We start from the raw sequence: 19,507 nt of genomic DNA, 5'->3' as shown, positions 1-19,507 counted from the left end.
CAGATGACTCAATGTCGGAGAATGCCGAAATTGGCACACCTTGTTTACAGGGAAGGTAATGTCAGGCCTTGTCAAAGTAGCATATTGTAAATCTCCCACAATGCTTCAGTATATTGTGGCTTCACTTGAGGAAAGAGGATCACCCTCAAATCTGGACAATTTTTCTAAAATTGTCATAGGTGTGTTACTGGCTTGCAATTTTCCATGTTCAGTTTGTGCAGTACATCATGAATGTATTCGTGTTGTCTCAATACAATTCCTTCTTGAGTCTTCTCACTTCTACACCAAGAAAGTAGTGTAGCTCTCCTAAATCCTTGATTGCAAAGTCTTGTTGTAACGGACCAAGCAACCAATTTGTGGCCTTGTCTGAGGAACTTGCCACAATAATGTCATCCACATAAATTAGCATATACATGGTGACACCTTCATGTTGATACACACACAACGAAGTATCTGCTACTGAAAATTGGAACCCAATTTCCCGTAGTTTGGAGCTAAGCTGAGAGTGCCATGCTCTTGCGGATTGTTTAAGTCAATATAATGCTTTACCCATCTTGAAAAGATAATCTGGGTGTTTTGACTGTACATATCCAGGTGGTTGCCTCACATAGACTTCCTCTTCTAAAATTTCATGCAAGAAAACATTTTAAACATCGAGTTGCTTCAAGGTCCACCCTCTTGACAAAAAATGGAAAGAACACACGAACAATGATAGGTTTTACAACAGGACTAAATGTATCTTCATAGCCCAACCCATATCTTTGTTTGAACCCCTTGTCCACCAACCTGGCTTTGTACCGGTCAATGGTGACATGTTTTATTCCTACTTCATGTCAATCACATTAACACCTCACTTGGGATAAAATAGAGCAACCATGTTTTATTACGAAGTAAGGCCATATACTCTTGATCCATTGCATCTTTCTATTATAGTGTTTGCAGGGCCACGGTATGATCGGTAGGTTTAGGAGTACTGAGAAGAGCTCGCTTATATGTACAATAGAAAATTGTCCCATCTCTGAGTTATTTAGAATGTTGTATATTATCTCAAAACCTAGTTCTCATGTGATGTTGTGGCTCAGGTTTCTCAGGTTACAACTCAGGAACAACATCAATGTTCTATTGTTGCTGCTATGGCATCGATGTTTTGCTGCTACTACAAGGCATCATCAAGAGCTTGTTCCAGTTGTGTAGTCATTTGCCCCCCTGGTTGCAACACATATGTAGACAAGTGATCAGTAGACATGGAAATAGGAATAATGTCATAGCTCTCACGAGGATCATGTAGAGCAAAATCTAAAGCAGGGAGAAGAACCATGGATTCAGTGAGAGTGGTGCTTTGGGTTTGGGATGGAGGTGAAGTGGCAAAAGGATAGTGATGTTCATCAAAGACCACATCTCTAGATATGTAAACTCGAGATGTAGGTACATGAAATCATTCATACCCCTTGTGCATATATACCCCAAGAACACACATTGTTGGGATCTAAACTGAAGCTTTCTTGAACTATATGGACGAAGGTGTGGCCAACATCCACAACCAAATGTGCAAAGCCTATTAAATTTTGGTTTAACTCATAGTAATTTTTTCTAGAGGAGTTGTTTGACTGATTACTTGGAAGATGGTTTCTAAGATAACAAGCCATCAGAAAATCCACATCCCCAAATCTCAAGGGCATTGATGCTAGAGAGAGCAAGGTAAGCCCCATCTTAACAATGTGTCTATGTTTCCTTTCTGCATAGCCATTCTGCTAGTGAGTATGAGGACATGACACATGATGCTCTATTCCTACTTGTTTAAAGAATGGATTGAGCTTTTGGTACTTGCAACCCCAATCAACTTGTATGCACAAGATCTTTCTATCTAGCAACCTTCCCACATGCTTTTGGAATTGCACAAATACATGGAACACACCAGATTTAGAGATAAGCCCATGTAAATTTGCTGAAATCATCTATAAAACACACATAGTATTTATAACCTCATGAGGATCTATGTAACACGTCACCTCCAAAATTCGCTTACAGCCCAGCCCACTTGTGGGGTGGCCCCGCATACGCATAGTACCTCGTAACTTTCGTCATCGCTTCATGTAAAAGAGTTAACCCGAAGATGCTATGTTTGGAGCACGAAGGCTTATAAGATGACCTCAACCTATCTAAATTACCAAGGTGGTATTAAACCCACCACACCAGTATAGTTGGGCCACACAGGCCTAAACCAGAAACACTAATGGGCCGGGGTATTTCAATCTATAAGCAACACCTCATACATCTAAAAAAACAAGTTTCAGAGGTGTAGAAGAAACACTTAATGATTTTGGGAAAGGTAACTGGTGACTCTTGCATTGTTGACAGGCATTACAAGTTGATTTTTTTAATTAGCTAGCATGACATCATAAATTATTGGAGTTCAAGACAAGTTGAACTACTGACGATGAAGGATAACCAAGGCGACAGTGCCAATCCTCATAAGATAGCTTGACATTTGAAAAAAAAAACTTTTTTTGGTGGTGACATAATTGGATAGAGCCCCCTCTCACATTGGCCTTGAAGAAGGACTCTCTTTGTTAAAAGATCCTTCACAAGAAATAAGTTTGGATGGAATTCAAGAAACACATTGTTATCAGATGCTAGGCGATAAACAGAGACAAGGTTTTTAGTGACTCTAGGGACATGAAGAATATTTGCAAGGTTTAAATTCTTTGTAGCAGATGTAAGAACGGCATGACCTCCATGAGAGATGGACAAACCTGATCCATTTTGTAGTGTGCACTTGCTCCTTGCTAGTGTAGCATCCGTGGAACGTCAGCTTATCAAACTTGCCGATGATGTGATCAGCAACCCCGATATCTGTGTACCAATTCGGGTCTACACCATAGGAGTGGTATGTTGATGCTGCCATGGCTTGTGCGTGTGGATCATCCCTTTAGTTGGTGTGGTTGAAGCGATGCCAGCATTTGGCGACGACATGGCTAGCATTTTCACATAACTAGTAGATGTCCTTCTTGTCCCTTGTATTGTCAGTGTTGTCATTATGGCCACTTCACTACTGGTTCCCACAGCCGTGACCACAGCCACGGATTGGCTTGTTGCTGGTGCCACGACCATCACCTTGACATGCCGTGAAGTTTGCCAAAGGATCACCCGTCTGGAGCACATAATTGTTGCGCACCTTGCAACTCAAAGCTGACGAGGTGTGCGTAAAAGTCGGTGAGGGAGATGGGCTCTGGTCTTGTAGTCACCGACATCACCAGAGATTCGTAGTCATCATTGAGCCCGATAAGCATGTATGTGATGATTTCTTCCTCCTGCATTGGATGTCCAATAGAAGTGAGGGTGTCGGTGCACATCTTCATCTTGTTGTAGTATGTCGCCATTGACATCTCATTGCGAAGGGTTGCCATCTGAACCCAGATCTACATGACTCAGGCATTGGAGCGTGTAGAATACATTTGCACCAAGGTCATCCACACTTCAAATGTTGACATGAAGAACATGACTGTAACACCCCAGGGGCCACAAGACCTAGAATGCCACTTAACTACACGACATATAGCTGAACTTACAGAAAATTCAGTAGCATCTCCTCTATAAATTCAGTAGCATCTCCTCTATAAATTCAGCAGCATCTCCTCTATATTTTAAGTAATACGAGAGCAACAACATAGATAAACAACATGTAAGTCATAACACACTAGCATTTAAAATTATCCTAACAAGGGCCAAGAGTAAAATATTGAATTCAACATCACAACAACACAATAAATTTGAACACACGACTCTAACGACTAACGATAATTTATTATTACAACTCAATGATATTAAGTGCATACATGAAGTGCAAGATGTGCTTCTAATCCCTTCCCTCCATGCTAGCTTCAAGAACACCTTGGGGGAGAAATTGCAAGGGTGAGATTGAAAAAAATCTCAGCAAGTGAACTACTTTAACAAGCTATTTAAACCACAATAGATTAAATAATAATTTAATATTATAACAAGTATTCAGAAGAGCATCATGATAACAATATTTATAGCATCTTCATTCTACAACAGTTTTAAAGCTCCACTTCTTCATGTTAAGTATTATGTGATCATAGCAAAATTATGACATCATAGGTTTGTAAAAGAACTCCTCAACTCGAATAGCCTATAATTCATAAGGAATAATAGATAACAACACAACAAACCACCAACTTATATAACCCTAGAAGAATCGTAAGTGTAGGTGTTGCACACGATTGAACATAAGCATAATAAAATAAAATAACTTCTGTAGTGCATATGAATGCAAATGCAAAACCATATATAAAATCTTCATGATTCCAAAATCCATACAGCAATGCATATCATCACTGAGAAGCATCGCTTCTCATAATAACTTTTAAAGCATCAGCAACGTATCCAACAATTACTTCCATAGTAATTTGATATATAACTCTTCCACATGAATAATCTTCAATGATTGTAAATAAAATGCATATATATGTAGTGCAATGCATATGTCCACTGCCTTCGTACCCAACAAGGTATGAAGTTGCATCATATTACAACAATATACGATGCTATATCGGTATAGTCGCAGCTATAAGATCATGACATAACTTCAAGAGCACTCTGGAATAGTCATATAACTTTCTCATCGACCTGGCTTATGCACTCCAGAATAGTTATATGACTTTCTCACCGACCTGGCTCAAATGCAAAGCAATGAAATGCAATGCAGATGATATATTGCAATCGTAAGAAAGAGAACCATATATTTCAACATCGTCCACCTATCCACATCTAAGGCATACTTAAAGGTAAATGACATAAGTTATGATTATCAATATGTATAACATACTTCAAATTATCGAATAGACTACTCCACTGTAAGATCTCATATAAAAATATTTCTATGCAAAACATAGACATGATAAGTATTTCACATATGCCAACTTCTGATTCACCAGTTTTATCTTTTACATAATGTATAAAATATTAATATTGTATTATCAACTACTTATGACTATATAAAATAGCTCAAGTTATGAACTTCACTTAAATCCCTACCTTCTTGCTGTAAAGATTTAGATACAATCTTCATTTAGATATGAGTGAGACAACATGTCCATTTTATCTTCCATTTAATATGGTTTTCCAACTTACTTCGCTACCCTCATCAAAGGTCATAGTATGATCTCTTCTGTAAACTTCTACATAACTCGCATCATTATCCTCATGTATTCTAGCCATTGAAAGATAAAATGTGTGAATGTCCTAAAAGATTCTAAAACCACCAAAATCAACACAACCACTACACTAAGCTTCATCGCCAATGAACCCCTTAAGGAAAAAAATAATCTTTATTATTATAATTAAAGTAAGTCATGTCACAGATGGGCAACATAAGGAAGCATCACGCATAAACAATATATCAACAACCACATTCTGAATTTCTAAAGCCATCATAAAAAAGTATTATCATACAAGCATGAAGCAATATACTAACAACATAGCCACATTACCACCTTCTTATCCAAACCTTCTAACATAAATAGCACATCATGCACAATACCTCAAATTATTAAATATAATCAATACCTCAAATTATTAAATATAATCACATGTGCTGCACTTTAAAGATGCAGATAGTAAAAATAACAGGTTAAAATTGTAGCAACATAACAATTACGTTCACTTGCCTTTACGGACGACGAGCACAACAAGCCTCAAGTGCGATTCAGAGTACCACCACCTAATTCACAACCACATCTTAGCACAAGCACTCCAAGTAACAAGCTCATATAGAATATAAGGCATTCCTATGCCCAAAACCCTCATACAAGCAAAAACGTTAAAAATAGCACACCTCGCATTCGTTTGATAAGACCAGCAATGCTTCTCTTTTTCGTCTCTATTTTTATACTGCAGATATAGTGGCAAATAATTACATTCTCGAAATCTACATAACAATACCTACACTTTTTGTAGAGAAAACATATTTTTATTGTGCCATTAAGTGACCTAAATGGCAACTATAATCAAACTTCAAAAACTATCTCAAAATTCAATATGACATATAAATTTTCATCCTCAACAACTTTTTTATATATTGGATCTTCAGAAAATATCATTATCAAGCTCTAACTAAACTCTAGAGATTCATCAGCGTAATCTATCAACAAATGACAGCACAAAATTCAGAGAACTATAACAGGAATTCTATACAAAAGTTACATACTTTACCAATCTGTAAAACTTATAAAAAGTACTACAACTTTGGTATTTATAGGAAAAACAATTTGGCACCTAAGGTGGTCCAAAACTGAATAGATTTATTACCGTCTAAAACCTCATCAGAATCGAACAACCAAAATAAAAAATTCATATCTCCTATACTACCTGGTCAAAAATTATGAAATAGGACTTTGTGGAAAGGTTTTCAAATTCTCTACTACTTTGTCAACCGAACTAAAAATTAACTTGGCCTTTAACAGGACAAAAATCTAAGTCGTAGACGAACTGCATGAACTGCATTAAACAGAATGGGCAGAAATGGTCAATTTAACGGTCCCTGACGAAACCTTACCACTAATCGACCACCACATAAACAATTAAGCCCTATAACACAGCAAAATAAAGGGAAAACAAGGATTCAATACCTAGGACATAAAAAAACGGAATTGAAACGAGTCCTCCTCCCTCTACCATCTCTGTTTTCTCTATTTCCCCTTCTTCTTTTCTTCCTTCTCTTCCTCTTCTCCCCCCTCTCTCTCCTACTCTCTTCCCATTTGGCACTGTAGCATCAGAGCACTGTAACACGCGATTACTGCAGCAAGGTGGCAGACAAGTGGGGGTGGGAGGGAGAGAAAGCTAACTCTAGAAGACAAGAGGTCAGTTTGGGTCTTAGATTCAAAGTGGGGTGGCAGCTTGGACCCAAGTTAGATCCAAGTGTGAAAAGGGGTTGGCTGGCCCCCAAAGTCACCTAAACATTATTTATTTATATTTTAAATATTGTATAAGGTATTATACTTTTCATAATTAAAAAAAATAAAAAATGACTTTTCGACTTTAAAGTATTGCAATGATCTGAGAGAGAACTTCGGAGAGGGAGGAGAGGAGCACACTAAGAACCATCTAGTCCCGGTGCAGCCACACCTAGTATTCGGGATTCGGTTCTTGGATTGCCTCTCCTTCAGCGACAGTCTGGGTGACCATGTTTGCTGACGCGCGTGCAGATCCATCAATGAAACTGACCAACTTGACATTATCTGCCTCTTCCACAGAAGGAAGTTGGAGACATTCAACTTGACATTAATCAAGTGGTTGAAAGCAGGGGAAGGTGGATTGGTCGACATAGAGGAGCCGACAGAGATGGATTTGTGGGCGGCGGAGTTGGTGGACTTAGCATCGGAACTATCATAGGTGTTGTTGGTTGTTATCTATTGAGAACTATGACTTATGATACCATGTAAAACTACTCAGGAAAGATTGGATCGGTGCACCTCAAACATTGGGTGGCCTGGTCTTTGTATAGTGCTGTTGCCGGACCATGCACAAGATCCGAACGGCAGCATGTTTGTTACAGAGGAGATTGCTTTTGTAGGATTCAAGCAAAGGACTACAACAAATTTCTAGATTCTAGGTAACGACATGAATGAGGTCTACACAAAAAAATATATGAGATTAGATCTCATAGGATTATTTTTCTAGAGAGTTCCCCTCTTCCAAACAGGCCCTCGGTAGTTTCATTAACAAGTTCCTCTAGGACCTAGAAGTGGCCAATGTGAAGCAAACTAATGGCAAACCGCTGAAGCCGGCTAGGAAATCTGTAAAATGGATCGAATCACCTCACGGTCTCAGACAAAATCAACGTCGATGGTGCTGTTTCGAGAGCAGGGAGCAGAGGTGTAACACCCTACTTTACCACTAAGCCTAATTATATGAAAACAGAAAATTTTGACGACATTTCCTCTATAGGACGGTATAACTGACCAAAAGAGATCACAGGCAGACAGTATATGACATAACCGGCATATATATATATAGAAACCTTCACGACGCTACCAGCGTCGTACCACGACATAAACCAAGCAAACGACAGACCACCAAAACCACCATTTATAACACCGGTTGAGCTATCAACATGGTGATGAGGTAGTGTGTGCAGCTACCAAGATCCATCCCCAAAATGCACGTCAACATCTAAACATACCTGTAAAGAAAGCACGGGTGAGATTCAAAAAAATCTCAGCAAGTAAAAGGTACTTTAACAAAAAGCTATTTAGCCACAGTTGAATGTGCTAACAATTCTAAATAGAAACTAGTAATGAAACAGACCGCCAACACTAGGAGAAACAATTATAACTAAGCAAGTCCAACGATAACATTAAAATTTTTAACATTCGGTTGGTATAAGCCTTCAGAGCCGCATATATATCTATATACAAGCTAACTAAAGGAAATAAGATTTGATGCGAATGATTCATTGAATTTCATAAAAAGACATAACCATGCACATGATATGCTCTCCTCACCCTTACCCCTCCTCGGGTAACGTAAGGGTGTGCACCGTACCCCTCCTCGGGTGACATACGGTACTGTACCGGTACGGTCGCGGCCAGAAGACGACGACAAACTTCCAATGCATGAGATGTATATGTATGACGTGCTTCAAGCATAACCAACATAACTTCCGGAATATGCTTGAGACTTCCAAAAAAACATTGCATACAACACTAATGAACAACTGCAGAATGGCATATCGTGCCTACTGCACTTCATAAATCAATCATCGAGTAAACTTCTGGAAACGTAAACAACATAGTACCCAGCTCAGAATCAGTCATTCAGATTAGATGAATGCACTGAAATTAAAGAATGTAGGCAACCCAATATTAGGTTAAAGCATAGTCATACAATACATTCACTTGCCTTTACCGACGATGAAGAAAATTCGATCAAGAACGTCCGGAAATAGTACCACCTGTACAGGTATGCTATTAGAACTAAAACACATTTAAAACACTTAAAATATAAAGCGTCAACTCTACGTCGGAAAACGTCGCATAAATGCCTACATTCCGAAAAACTGAACAGAAATTATATCACATGAAATGATACACTATTCCCAATTCAGAGTCAAACTAAAATCTCACTAATTAGACCTCGCTCTGATGATCAAAATGAATACTTCAACTCGGATATCGTATCTTCGAATCAATAATGATTATCAAAACAAAACAGACTATCGATCACATGAAATAATACGACAGGAATTGATTGATTTGATTTAATCCAACCACGAACGTCCAGAAATTACTGAGAATTCACCTTCGAGAGATTGACGACGAATCCAACGAAATTCCGAAATTTCCAACTTCCCCCCCCCCCCCCTTTTTTTTCCTTTTTTTTTCTCTTTCTTCCCTTTTCTTTTCTTTTTCTTTCCTTCTCTTCCTTCCTGGCTTCCTTCTCCCGCCGGCTGCTTGCTTGCTTCTCCTGTGCTTGCTTCTTCTCACAGCGCAGAGGCACGGCGGCCGGCGACGGACGGTGGCGCACGGCAGGCGGTGTGCAAGCGGCGGCGCCGGCAGCAGCAGCAGCGCAGGCACGCGGCGCACGGCAGCTCGGCAACTCGCGGCGCGGCGGCGGGAACTCGGCCGGTGCACGGCGGCGAGCGCGACGGCGACAGCAGGGGCGCGACGGCCGGAGCAAGCAGGTCGGCCGGCGAGCAGCCCAGCGCAGAACACGCACCGTGGAAGCTCGGCGCCGACAGAGAGAGAGACGCGCGCGAGAGAGAGAAACGCGAAGCACGAGTGCTGAAAAGTCTGATGGATCGGCAGATACTTATCCTTTATTTCTTTTTTTTTTTTTAAACAACGAACGGTCTAAAATTATTGGGCTTTCTACGGGTCACAAAATGCCCGGAACGGATATATGAATAGCAAAATGGGTTCGTCTCGACAAGATGAACGCAACCGCGGTCTCCGATCGTCCATACAAGCAACGGATCAAAAAGTAAAATTTTTAGTCAAATCTCTTTTTATTTTTTCTCCAAAAATTCGGTATTACAAGAGGTGCCATCAGCGCAGTCAGGGGCTGATTCAACGGTGCAGCAGGGGGCTGGAGCTGCCCGCTGTGCCACGGAGCCAAGAAGGAGAAGAGGAGGGAGATGAAATGGAGAAGAGGAGGAAGAAGAAGATGGGGGCTGGAGAAGGAAGGAGATGAGTCCCTGAGTTGCTTGCTGGCTCGGCCACTGTGAGGTGATCAGGGTGGGATGCCAATGGTAACTTTTTGGCGGACTCTGCTGTTGTAGTGGATGGTCTGACAGATCCTCCAGAGTTGGAGCCTTGGAGGCAACAGCTTTGCAGTGAAGCTTTGCCATTGGCTCTGGACGTCAGGAGCGCAATGTCCTGGTTGCATCGGACTGCATGGAGGTTATCAGTAACCTGCATAGTGACAATTTAAGCAGTTATCGTATGCTCTTGATTGAGATCATGGAGACATCAAAGCAGTTCCAACAGGTTCTTAGCCTTTCAGTTGGCCGGCATGTGTGGTATTGGCGAACATCAATATGAAACAAAGCCTCTTCCTTTTGCTAAAAAAAATTCTAGTAGAAGTATGCTTGAAGTTAAACTTTACTGGGCGGCGACAGATATCCAAATTTTCTTATTGACAATAAATGGAATAAATGATGGGAAAACATAAGCCTCAATCAGCAAAGAGTGGCGCGGCGAGAGTAAAAACTCTAAAAGCTAAAGAAGAAGAAAAGGCAGACAGCCTTAGGCTAACTTTTCTAGCGCTACAGTCCCCTCCAGTGATGCGGAGGCAGTATCTTTGCCAGACGAAGGCTGCATTTTTACAGGAGATGTTGAGCTACCATATCACTGTACCGTGCGTATACGAGTGAATCCGAGAGGAAAAAGAGAGTAATAGTACGTATACGAGTGGGTCCGAGGAGAAAAAGAAAGTAATAAAAGATAGAAAATAAGATAGTTATTGAAGATAAAAAAAATAAGAATACTGTAATAGTATTAGGGATGTTACAATAGTGTTAGAAATGAAATAAGATAGCTAGGAGATGAATTTTTAGAGTATCTCTAAGTGTTAAATCCGTCAACGCCAATATTTTAACATTTGCCAGTTGCCACTAGAGGACCTGGTACAGATTACAGAAAACCAGCAGCAGGTGCGGCTGGCAGCTGCAGTCTACATCTCACTGTTTCAGCTTCTTGTTTCAGAAAACTACAGAAATTTACACTCAAGTTTAACCAAACCCAACTTGATCACCATCTCTTGTAAGCAACCGCCTGTGTGGGGGCGGTACAGATAACAAGTACTCAAGTTTATACAGCGGCTGTGTTTCTTTCATGCCCTTTAAAAACAGGGCATGTTATCCTATGATGAACCAAAGCAGGCTAACATAGTATGATATGATCAGAACACTAGAGGAAACATCAGTACTGTACACATGTACCTCGTATGTTTTCCCGGAACAATGTCGCTCCTTTATCTTCACCTCATCGAAGGTGGGTTCAAGCCCATATTGCAAGTGATGACATGGAGAGAGCACCAAGGAACAGGGCGATGTATGCCATCAATTGCTGCCGCAGGGATCCTGCTATCTTTCCACCCAAGAAATCGGCAGCAATGAGATCCACTAGCGACATGTATATGAGGATGCCAGCTGATACTGAGTCAAGAATGCCCTCCACCACAAGAGCTCTCGGGCTATTCGGATTGTAGAATGAGGCCAATCCTGCCCCAGCAGCTATCCCCGCCGGTGTTGTAATGGCAAAGAAGGATGCCATTAGAACTGCCGAAACGGTCTTGAATTGTGCCTGTAAGGAGATAATATGTTAGGGCGTCAAATATGATAATTTAGGTGAGAAACAATATAAACCATCAGAGAACTAAAGAAAACAATGAAATAAGAAAAAACACAAAGGCAAAACAAAATAATAAATATTTGTCCACGAATATTAGTGAGGTCCATTTAATGCTAATGCGATGCAATCAGTAAATGAGCATCTAAGACCATGCCTAACAGATTCCCCTTGTGGACGAAATTCCCGTTGTGAAGGGATTTTCGTTCCTTTCAACGGTTTCCCTTCACGGTTCCCTTCACGACGGGATTCTCAAGGTTATTCCCTTCAGAACGGGATTCTCTCTCCTTTCCCTTCACGATTCCCTTGAAGGGAAGTTGTTGATGATAAGAGAAAATAAAAGGAATGGAAACGGAAAAATAAATCGAAAAGGAAACGAAATAAAGGGAATATGGTTGGGGATGGTCTAACCAGATAGTCATGACTCTGGACTCCTGTCGATAAAGTAGTAGGCAACCACAACTTATAAGCAAAGTCATAGATAAATATTTACATGAGTAAACGAAAAGAAATTGAAAGAAAAGGAAAACATAATCTAAAGCCAACAAACAACAAGCCCCAGATATATTATTAAAGTGAATTGTTTGGATTCTGAGATGCCAAATACCATTCTAGAATATATCAAGTATATAAAAACTCGTACAAGTAGTGGCAAGATATTAGTTTTCGAAACATTAAAGCATGATTTGGAAGCATGTCAATAGTGCAGAGTGCAGAGAAGTCAGAGTTCCTGATGTCATGTCACAAATAGCAGTACGGAAGGTAGAAACAAGCAACTTGAACGCTCAATACATGAATACAATGAACAATGTAGCAAATGATAGAAACACACCAAATGAGTCGGTCAAGATCAAATTGAAGTGTGAGAATCAGCTGGATTTTCCACGAAGCAAAAATCATGTAACATCACTCTTAACTAAAGAAGTTCAACGTCAGAGTATCAAACATTTGCTTTAGGAGTGTGATGTCTACCACTAAATTGTGGAAACCTAGAACCTAAGAAACAAACTGATACCAAAAAGAATCAATAGCACCCCACCAGAGGAAGAAGAACAGTTTACGTAATGCTATACCTAATGTATCATGTTTTATTTCATCTGTATTTATGTAGAAATGATGCAAGTTAAATTGTCCACAACTTCAACTGGAAATAGCAACTGGATAAAGAATAATTTGGTAGAGAAAATATAGTTGAGATGTAACTGGCCAGAATATAATTTTTCCACAATAATTTCAACGAACATTGACAAGCCAGTGATTGAACATCCACAATGTAAGTTATCAAAAAGTTTCAAATTGACAGCCCCCATGTTCCTGAAGGCAAATTCCTCATCCATCAAACTGACAAAGAAGCAAGCTCAAAGCAGAAGATTATTGAACAGATGAAATGCTAAAATCCAGTGTCATTTAAATAGTTTGAACTCCATGCTCGTCACTTTGAGCATAAATCATGGTGCGTCCGTGCGATAAACAATTCTTGATTACACAATGAGAATTGCTCAATGGCAGGATACTAAAATTCTCACCTGAGCAATGCTCCCGCCAAGTGCAAAACCCTCGAAGAACTGGTGGAATGCAAGAGCTGCGACAAGCGGCCTGATTGTGCATGGGCTCCGCGACACTCCCAATGACAACCCGATAATCACGGAGTGCGACACGATCCCCATCTCCAGTATCTGCAATCAAGACAACTGTTATTACAGTGCGTTCCATGAAGCACCAAAGCATTCCAAATTAAAGGATAAAACAACCACCTGTGACACAACGACAGACCGCACGTGCGCCGACACCTCCCCCTCGCTACCCTCTACTTGCACTAGCTCGTGCACATGGTTGCGGTTGTGGCCGTGGCTATGTCCGTGGCACTGCGTTTGCAAGAGCGGGGCCTTGTGTTCGTCCTCAGTGACGGTGACCACGGTGATGTCCTCGTCGCTCGCAGATGAGGCAGCGAGCGCGGTGGCGGCGGCGGCCTTGACGCGGGCGGCCTCAGCACGATGCTTGATTTCATAGAATCTGGTGGCCAAGAAGTCGAGAACCAGCGTGGCGAGCGCGGCGATCATGGCGACGAACCCAGGGAACGGGAACCGGCGCCACGGCGCGGCGGGGAGGCAGGGGTTCGTGAGCGCGCGCTCGGCGTCGTGGAGCATGTGGACGAATCCCGTGGCCAGGATGACCCCGGCGGCGAACGCCTTGGCCGCCATGAACGCGGCGCTGTCCGTCCGCAGGGCGCGCCGCTTCCGCCCCGCTAGCGGGAGGCCCACCCCAAGCACCCCGGCCACCAGGATCGCCGCCATGGCCATCTCTTTCAGCCTCAGCGCCGCCGAGTCGTCTCGGCATCCAGCCCGCTCCGCCTTCTCTACCTCGTCGGGGCAGCTCGCCGCAGACAGCGACGCCGCCATAAGCTCTGCAGACACACCACATCAAGCCATCAATCTCACACCAAACGGCGCAAGAACCCAAGAAAACCTCGGAAAGCAATCGAATTACCATTGCTGATGGTTAAGAATTGGCCGACGTGCCTGCGGACGCCGGCGAGAGCCATGGACGGAGAATCCAACTCTGCGAGGTTAGGAAGGACAAAAATCTCGGAAAGATTGGTGCTTTAGCCAACCACTTTTCTGCTGCCGAGGGTGGACCGGTGGGTTGGATTCCTCGCTCAATTCGCACGTCAAGGCACCGGTCTGGTCAGTGGACAGAGAGAAGAGAGAGAGGAAGTCGAAGAGGTGGGCAAACAGTCGCAGAGAGAGGAAAGAGAGAATGTCGTCATGGTGGTGGGAGTGCACCGAACAGCGGAGGCGATGCGTCGACGGCTCGACGCCATGGACGACGTGGACGGCCGCGGCTGCACCCAGGTGGGAAGCCTATGAGGTCTCTGACATATGGGGCTGGAAGGCCTTGACGGCGGTGGCCGATCTGGATCCTTTAACCGCGAGATAACTCTACCGTCGATCTGTTCTATGGACGGTGGACCAGGGAGTCGGCATTGGATTTTGGGGCGGGGGGGGGGGGGGGACTTCGCGGCCGGTTGACACTGGCCCCACGTACGGAGGAGCCTGTGTGTGGCACGCGCTAGTTAGGCTTGAAAGAATGATATGTGGGCCCGGATAATGCGGGACCCGTTAGTCAGTGGACGAGGTGGGAGCTAGAGGTCAGCGGCTGGTCACGTGCGGGATCGGTGGATTGAGTCGTGGGGCCGCGGGCAAACGGTGTCGACATAGTGACGACTGACGAGGGTCGCGGGGCCCACTCGAGGCCATCTGGATGGGATCGACGAGATTCGGCTCCATTTGTGATCTTTCGAGCAGGTTCGAAAATTTGTGGAAAACAGCTCGATATTTGCGAAAATCTCTCAATTCGGTTTCATAGAACTATGAATTTGACCGATTTTTAATTTAAATTTAAAAAATTAAAAATCACAAAAGATCATTAAATTTTTTAAAAATTTAGAAATAATTCTAAAACCTTCTGTGAAAAACAAATTCAAAAATAATGTCGTTTGCATCATATTTTATATGAAAGAAGTTTGAAAAGTACTGAAATTGATCATATTAATATGATGATTTGGCTCATCATGTTAAGTAAAAGCTTAACATGTAAATACATATTTTTCTTTTGTATAGCGTATTTTAAGACATCTTTAAAATTCATCTCAGTTCATATAGAGTTTTATTAATTTTTTTATAATTTTTAAAAAGTTCACAAGCATAAAGTGACATATTAAGAAACATCACTATAATTAACTTTTTCATATCTACTAGTATTTTTCTACATAAAGTATAGTATAATTAAACTAATAAAAATAATTTCACTAATTCTAGAGATATGTGAGTTAGTTATGAATTAATCTAGTTGCAATATATTTACACAATCTTTTATGTTACAATAACTACTTCATGAGTTTATGTATTTTTAAAAGATATAGGATCACGTAAGAAGACTAATAAATTTGGTTTTCATGATCTTTAGATTAGCAAATAATTAACTATGCATTTAACTAGATTTAGAGAATACATTTTCTTATGGAAAATATTCAACTTTTTTATGATTATAAATATTTTTATCATGTAGATCATGTTATAAGAAAATCAACAAAATTTGTTTCACTTGATTTTAAGCCCAGGTGAATTAGTTATTGATTTTACAATATTAAGCTATTTTTGTTTTTTAAAACTTGACTAAATTTCGAATAATGTACTCAGTAAATCGAGAAATTCACCGATTTTCGACTAATTCATTCAAAATGCGTTCAATGTGGAAAATGCAAAAAATACGATGGTAAATCAGAGAATTCGTTCGGTTTTCGATGGAATCCGACTGATTTTTGTTGACTCGATTCGATCAATTTTATCTTTAATTTATAAATTTGATCAAGTGAATTTGTTCGAATTCTCACCAAATTTTGATTGAATTTTTCAATTTCACGAATTTCAAATATCGGTGGGTAGCGGTTTTTGTTGCCCAAACAAATTTGTTAACCCTACTTCTGACGCTAACAATTTTACTGCAAGGGATGACAATCACATCCATGCGTCAGTGTTTTAGCAAGTGCGGGTTTAAAAGTGTGCCCACAAGTCTGGCAAGGTGGGGCCCTGAGGAGGGTGCGGCCGTGCGGGTTAGGAATTTCGCTCGCGCATGCCATTGGGAGCTTGAAACAGTAAGAATATGTGGCATATAACACTTGTTAGAAATTAAATACCCTCACAAACGTGATCTCCACATCAATATATCACCTAACCAACGAACGACTCCTTTGCTATGTCTTGTTAAAAGAGTGACATGGCTAGATTGGGCTCACTAAAAAAGATATCATCTGTTCAATAAATGACACCTTTTTCACACATACGCTATTATGGTGTTGTATGCATGGATTCCTAAAAAAGCTAGCCGGCACTATTATAAAATTGGTCATATATACCGATCCATTACTGTTGGTACCTAATAGTCCGATAGTGGTGGGGTATCACTGTCGGTTTAAAAATCATACGAAAAGAAAAGTCAATGTGACTTATGAACCAGCAGTGATGAAGGACATCACTCCAACTTAAGGTTTGAGTCGGCAGTGATACTTCACTGCTGGGTGAGGGCATCGACCGACAGTGATATCTAAACTATCACTGTCGATTCTAGCCACGAACTGACAGTGATAGTTCGTCAAGTATCATTGCCGGTTCGTATTATGAACTGACAATAATAATAGGTATCACTATCGCCTCGTGTGACGAGCCGGCAGTGATAATATATAACAACATACCTTAAAAAATTCATAACTTTTTTATACAAAGTCGGATGGAAAAAACTTTATATGAAAATTATAGTTCTCGACGAGATATATAACTTTGTAGTTGAAAACTTTTTAATTTGAGGTCATTTAAATACCCAAATAATCTTAATAAAGTTTCAGTCGTTGTCGATAACAACTCATCTTAAAACAATCACAACTTTTTGATACGAAGTCAGATGAAGATAAACTTTATATGAAAATTATAGCTCTCGACGAGATCTATAACTTTATAGTTGATCATTTTTTATTTGACAACATATAGATAAAAAGTAAATATCTAAAACTAATATAGAGGGAGCCACATACTTGACTACAAATTTGTGGTTTAGATCTAGTGAAAACTAATAGGAATCATTGGAAAAGCCATACATAAGGTCACAAAGTTGAAACTGCAAATTCAAATATTTTTATCATGAGTTTGTAAGTCCAATTGATGAAATATCTATACAACACTGACTTTTAGATGTAGTACTATGTCTCAAAAATTATCAGGTAAATTGGAGAAGTCAGTTTTAGCCAAAAACTTTAGAGATCCTGTCGAGAATCTTTGAAGCTTTTTTTTTTAGAGTTAAGGAAGGTATATGTCTAAAGATCTGTATTTTTTCGGATACACCTTGTTATTATCTTCGAAAGTAAAGAACGTCGAAATCGGACTCTGTATAAAAAATTATGGTTGTTTTACTGAACGCTACATGGATTAGACACAAGCTTTTTCATACGGAGTCGGACAGAGACAAACTTTATATTAATATTGTAGAACTCGATGAGATGTAAAACTTTGTAGTTAATAACCTTTTCATTTATGATCATTTAGATGTGCAAATAGTCATTTAAACATTCGATGAGAAAATTTCAAAAAGGATCAATTTTGTTATTGCACTCAAGAACGAACAAGAGGTGAGATAGTTAGAGAGTTCATGCATGTGGAGCTTTTGATCGAGGTCGTGAGTTCGAGTCCTAGAACCCGCGTGAAAAATAGCGAGTGAGCAGTGATCGGTACTCGAGCTTTTAGTTGAGGGCGGTTGAGCAGTAATCGATCGCGTGCCTCTAGTCGTAAAAAATAAAATTATTTTTTTTATCACAAACATGTCGAATCGGAGATTGAAAATCACTGTCGGCTGAAGCCTTCAGCCGACAGTGATAACCCCTTCACTGTCGGTCCCCGAGCCGACAGTGATAGTCAATGACTATGACTGCATATTTCTCACTGCCGGCTCTAAAACCGTCGAAGCATGGGGTTTTGAAGTCGGCAATATTAAAGGTTTCTACAGTAGTATGAGTTGATATGCACGCATACCTAAAAAGCTAACCGGCCTGATAGTTAACTTCAATGGCCCCCCGGTGTTATTGTGCCGTGCTTGCATGCATGCATTTCAATGCACCGTCATATGCTCGTCTAGGGTATTTAATTTCTGATATGTCACGACATGACCCCACGAGGTGATATTGTCTTTCCAACGGATGATAGTAACCTAAATATACAATATTTTAAATAGACGTCTATTTTTACAAATATTAAAAAAATAAAAAAATTCGAACATGTGTTGCCCTCTCAATCATAGCCCAAGATCAAAGCACAACGCCCATAAATCATTCCCATGACACTTATCCGAATTTAGGACCCAATCAACGCGTCTCTCTCAACTCTTTCTTTTAAATAATGGAATAAAATATCTCAGCATTTAGCGTAAGCTTCTGGTCACAGAATTTATTACAAAAATTTGCACTCAGACTTCTACATCACACATTATGATTGTAGAGAAACATATACCAATGAAAGCTAACATAGTTCAGATAAAAATAATTTATAAGCAGTAATCGTATTGCTAAATCTTCATCCATGATTTACGAAAAGCTACATCATCTTAGTCTTAAGAGTATGGTATGCAAGACACATCCTCTTTTTGTCTTCATCACACTTTTGCAGTTGCGCCTAGAATCGGAGCCAATATATTTCTCTGTATAGTACTGCACATAAGTTTTTTTTAAGATAATTTATCAAAAATTATATTATTTCTACTAAACCATAAAACCCAGCATAGAGTAGAAGCCCCAATTAACAACAACCTCTTCTCGTTTGTTCCCCTCCCAGCCAGCCAATCTCCAAATAAGTTATCCATGTTGGAAGATAAATTCAAGTTAAAGGCCATCTAAATCGTACGCCATAGAAACTTAGCAAAATGACATTCCAAAAAAGATGTGGAATGATTTCATTGCTACTACAAAATCAACATGTTTAACTTCTATTCCAGTTTCATCTAACTAAGTTATCTTTAGTAAGAATAACATCTTTTTTAGGTTAAAAAAATATTTTTAAAGGAAGCTACATATTCTAAACTATTCTGCTCACTCCTATATT

At 40.3% G+C, this 19,507-nt stretch overlaps 1 protein-coding gene and 1 long non-coding RNA gene across 3 annotated transcripts; both read right to left on the bottom strand.

The window, feature by feature from the left end:
* Positions 1–1,634: 1,634 nt before the first annotated feature.
* LOC133884262 (uncharacterized) lies at positions 1,635–8,898 on the bottom strand. The gene is made up of 3 exons (XR_009903048.1): positions 8,760–8,898; positions 5,855–8,200; positions 1,635–5,740 (listed from the first exon to the last, which is right to left on the bottom strand). It is a non-coding gene; the product is annotated as an uncharacterized LOC133884262 (long non-coding RNA).
* Positions 8,899–9,661: 763 nt separating this feature from the next.
* Positions 9,662–14,638, bottom strand: LOC133884261 (zinc transporter 7-like). 2 transcript variants are annotated; one of them, XR_009903047.1, is made up of 5 exons: positions 14,355–14,638; positions 13,622–14,271; positions 13,394–13,543; positions 11,459–11,822; positions 9,662–10,430 (listed from the first exon to the last, which is right to left on the bottom strand). XR_009903047.1 is itself a non-coding variant. In XM_062323613.1 (4 exons), exons 1-4 carry the CDS (start codon positions 14,407–14,409, stop codon positions 11,517–11,519), a joined length of 1,161 nt encoding a protein of 386 aa, XP_062179597.1. In that variant the 5' UTR covers positions 14,410–14,638; the 3' UTR covers positions 11,089–11,516. The 2 variants fall into 2 exon arrangements, 1 of the variants encoding a protein (XP_062179597.1); XM_062323613.1 differs by lacking the exon at positions 9,662–10,430 and having other exon boundaries at positions 11,089–11,822.
* Between the last annotated feature and the right edge of the window lie 4,869 nt (positions 14,639–19,507).

Source organism: Phragmites australis, chromosome 11 (genome assembly GCF_958298935.1).
Source record: "Phragmites australis chromosome 11, lpPhrAust1.1, whole genome shotgun sequence".
Lineage (NCBI taxonomy): Eukaryota > Viridiplantae > Streptophyta > Magnoliopsida > Poales > Poaceae > Phragmites > Phragmites australis.
This window is presented reverse-complemented; position numbering and strand designations above follow the sequence as displayed.

Coding starts and splice junctions, on each gene's coding strand:
- LOC133884261 (XM_062323613.1), bottom strand. CDS start 14,409: ATGGCTCTCGCCGGCGTCCGCAGGCACGTCGGCCAATTCTTAACCATC. Junction 14,272..14,354: donor ATTCTTAACCATCAGCAATG/GTAATTCGATTG, acceptor GTGTGTCTGCAG/AGCTTATGGCGGCGTCGCTG. Junction 11,823..13,393: donor TTGGCGGGAGCATTGCTCAG/GTGAGAATTTTA, acceptor ATCTCCTTACAG/GCACAATTCAAGACCGTTTC.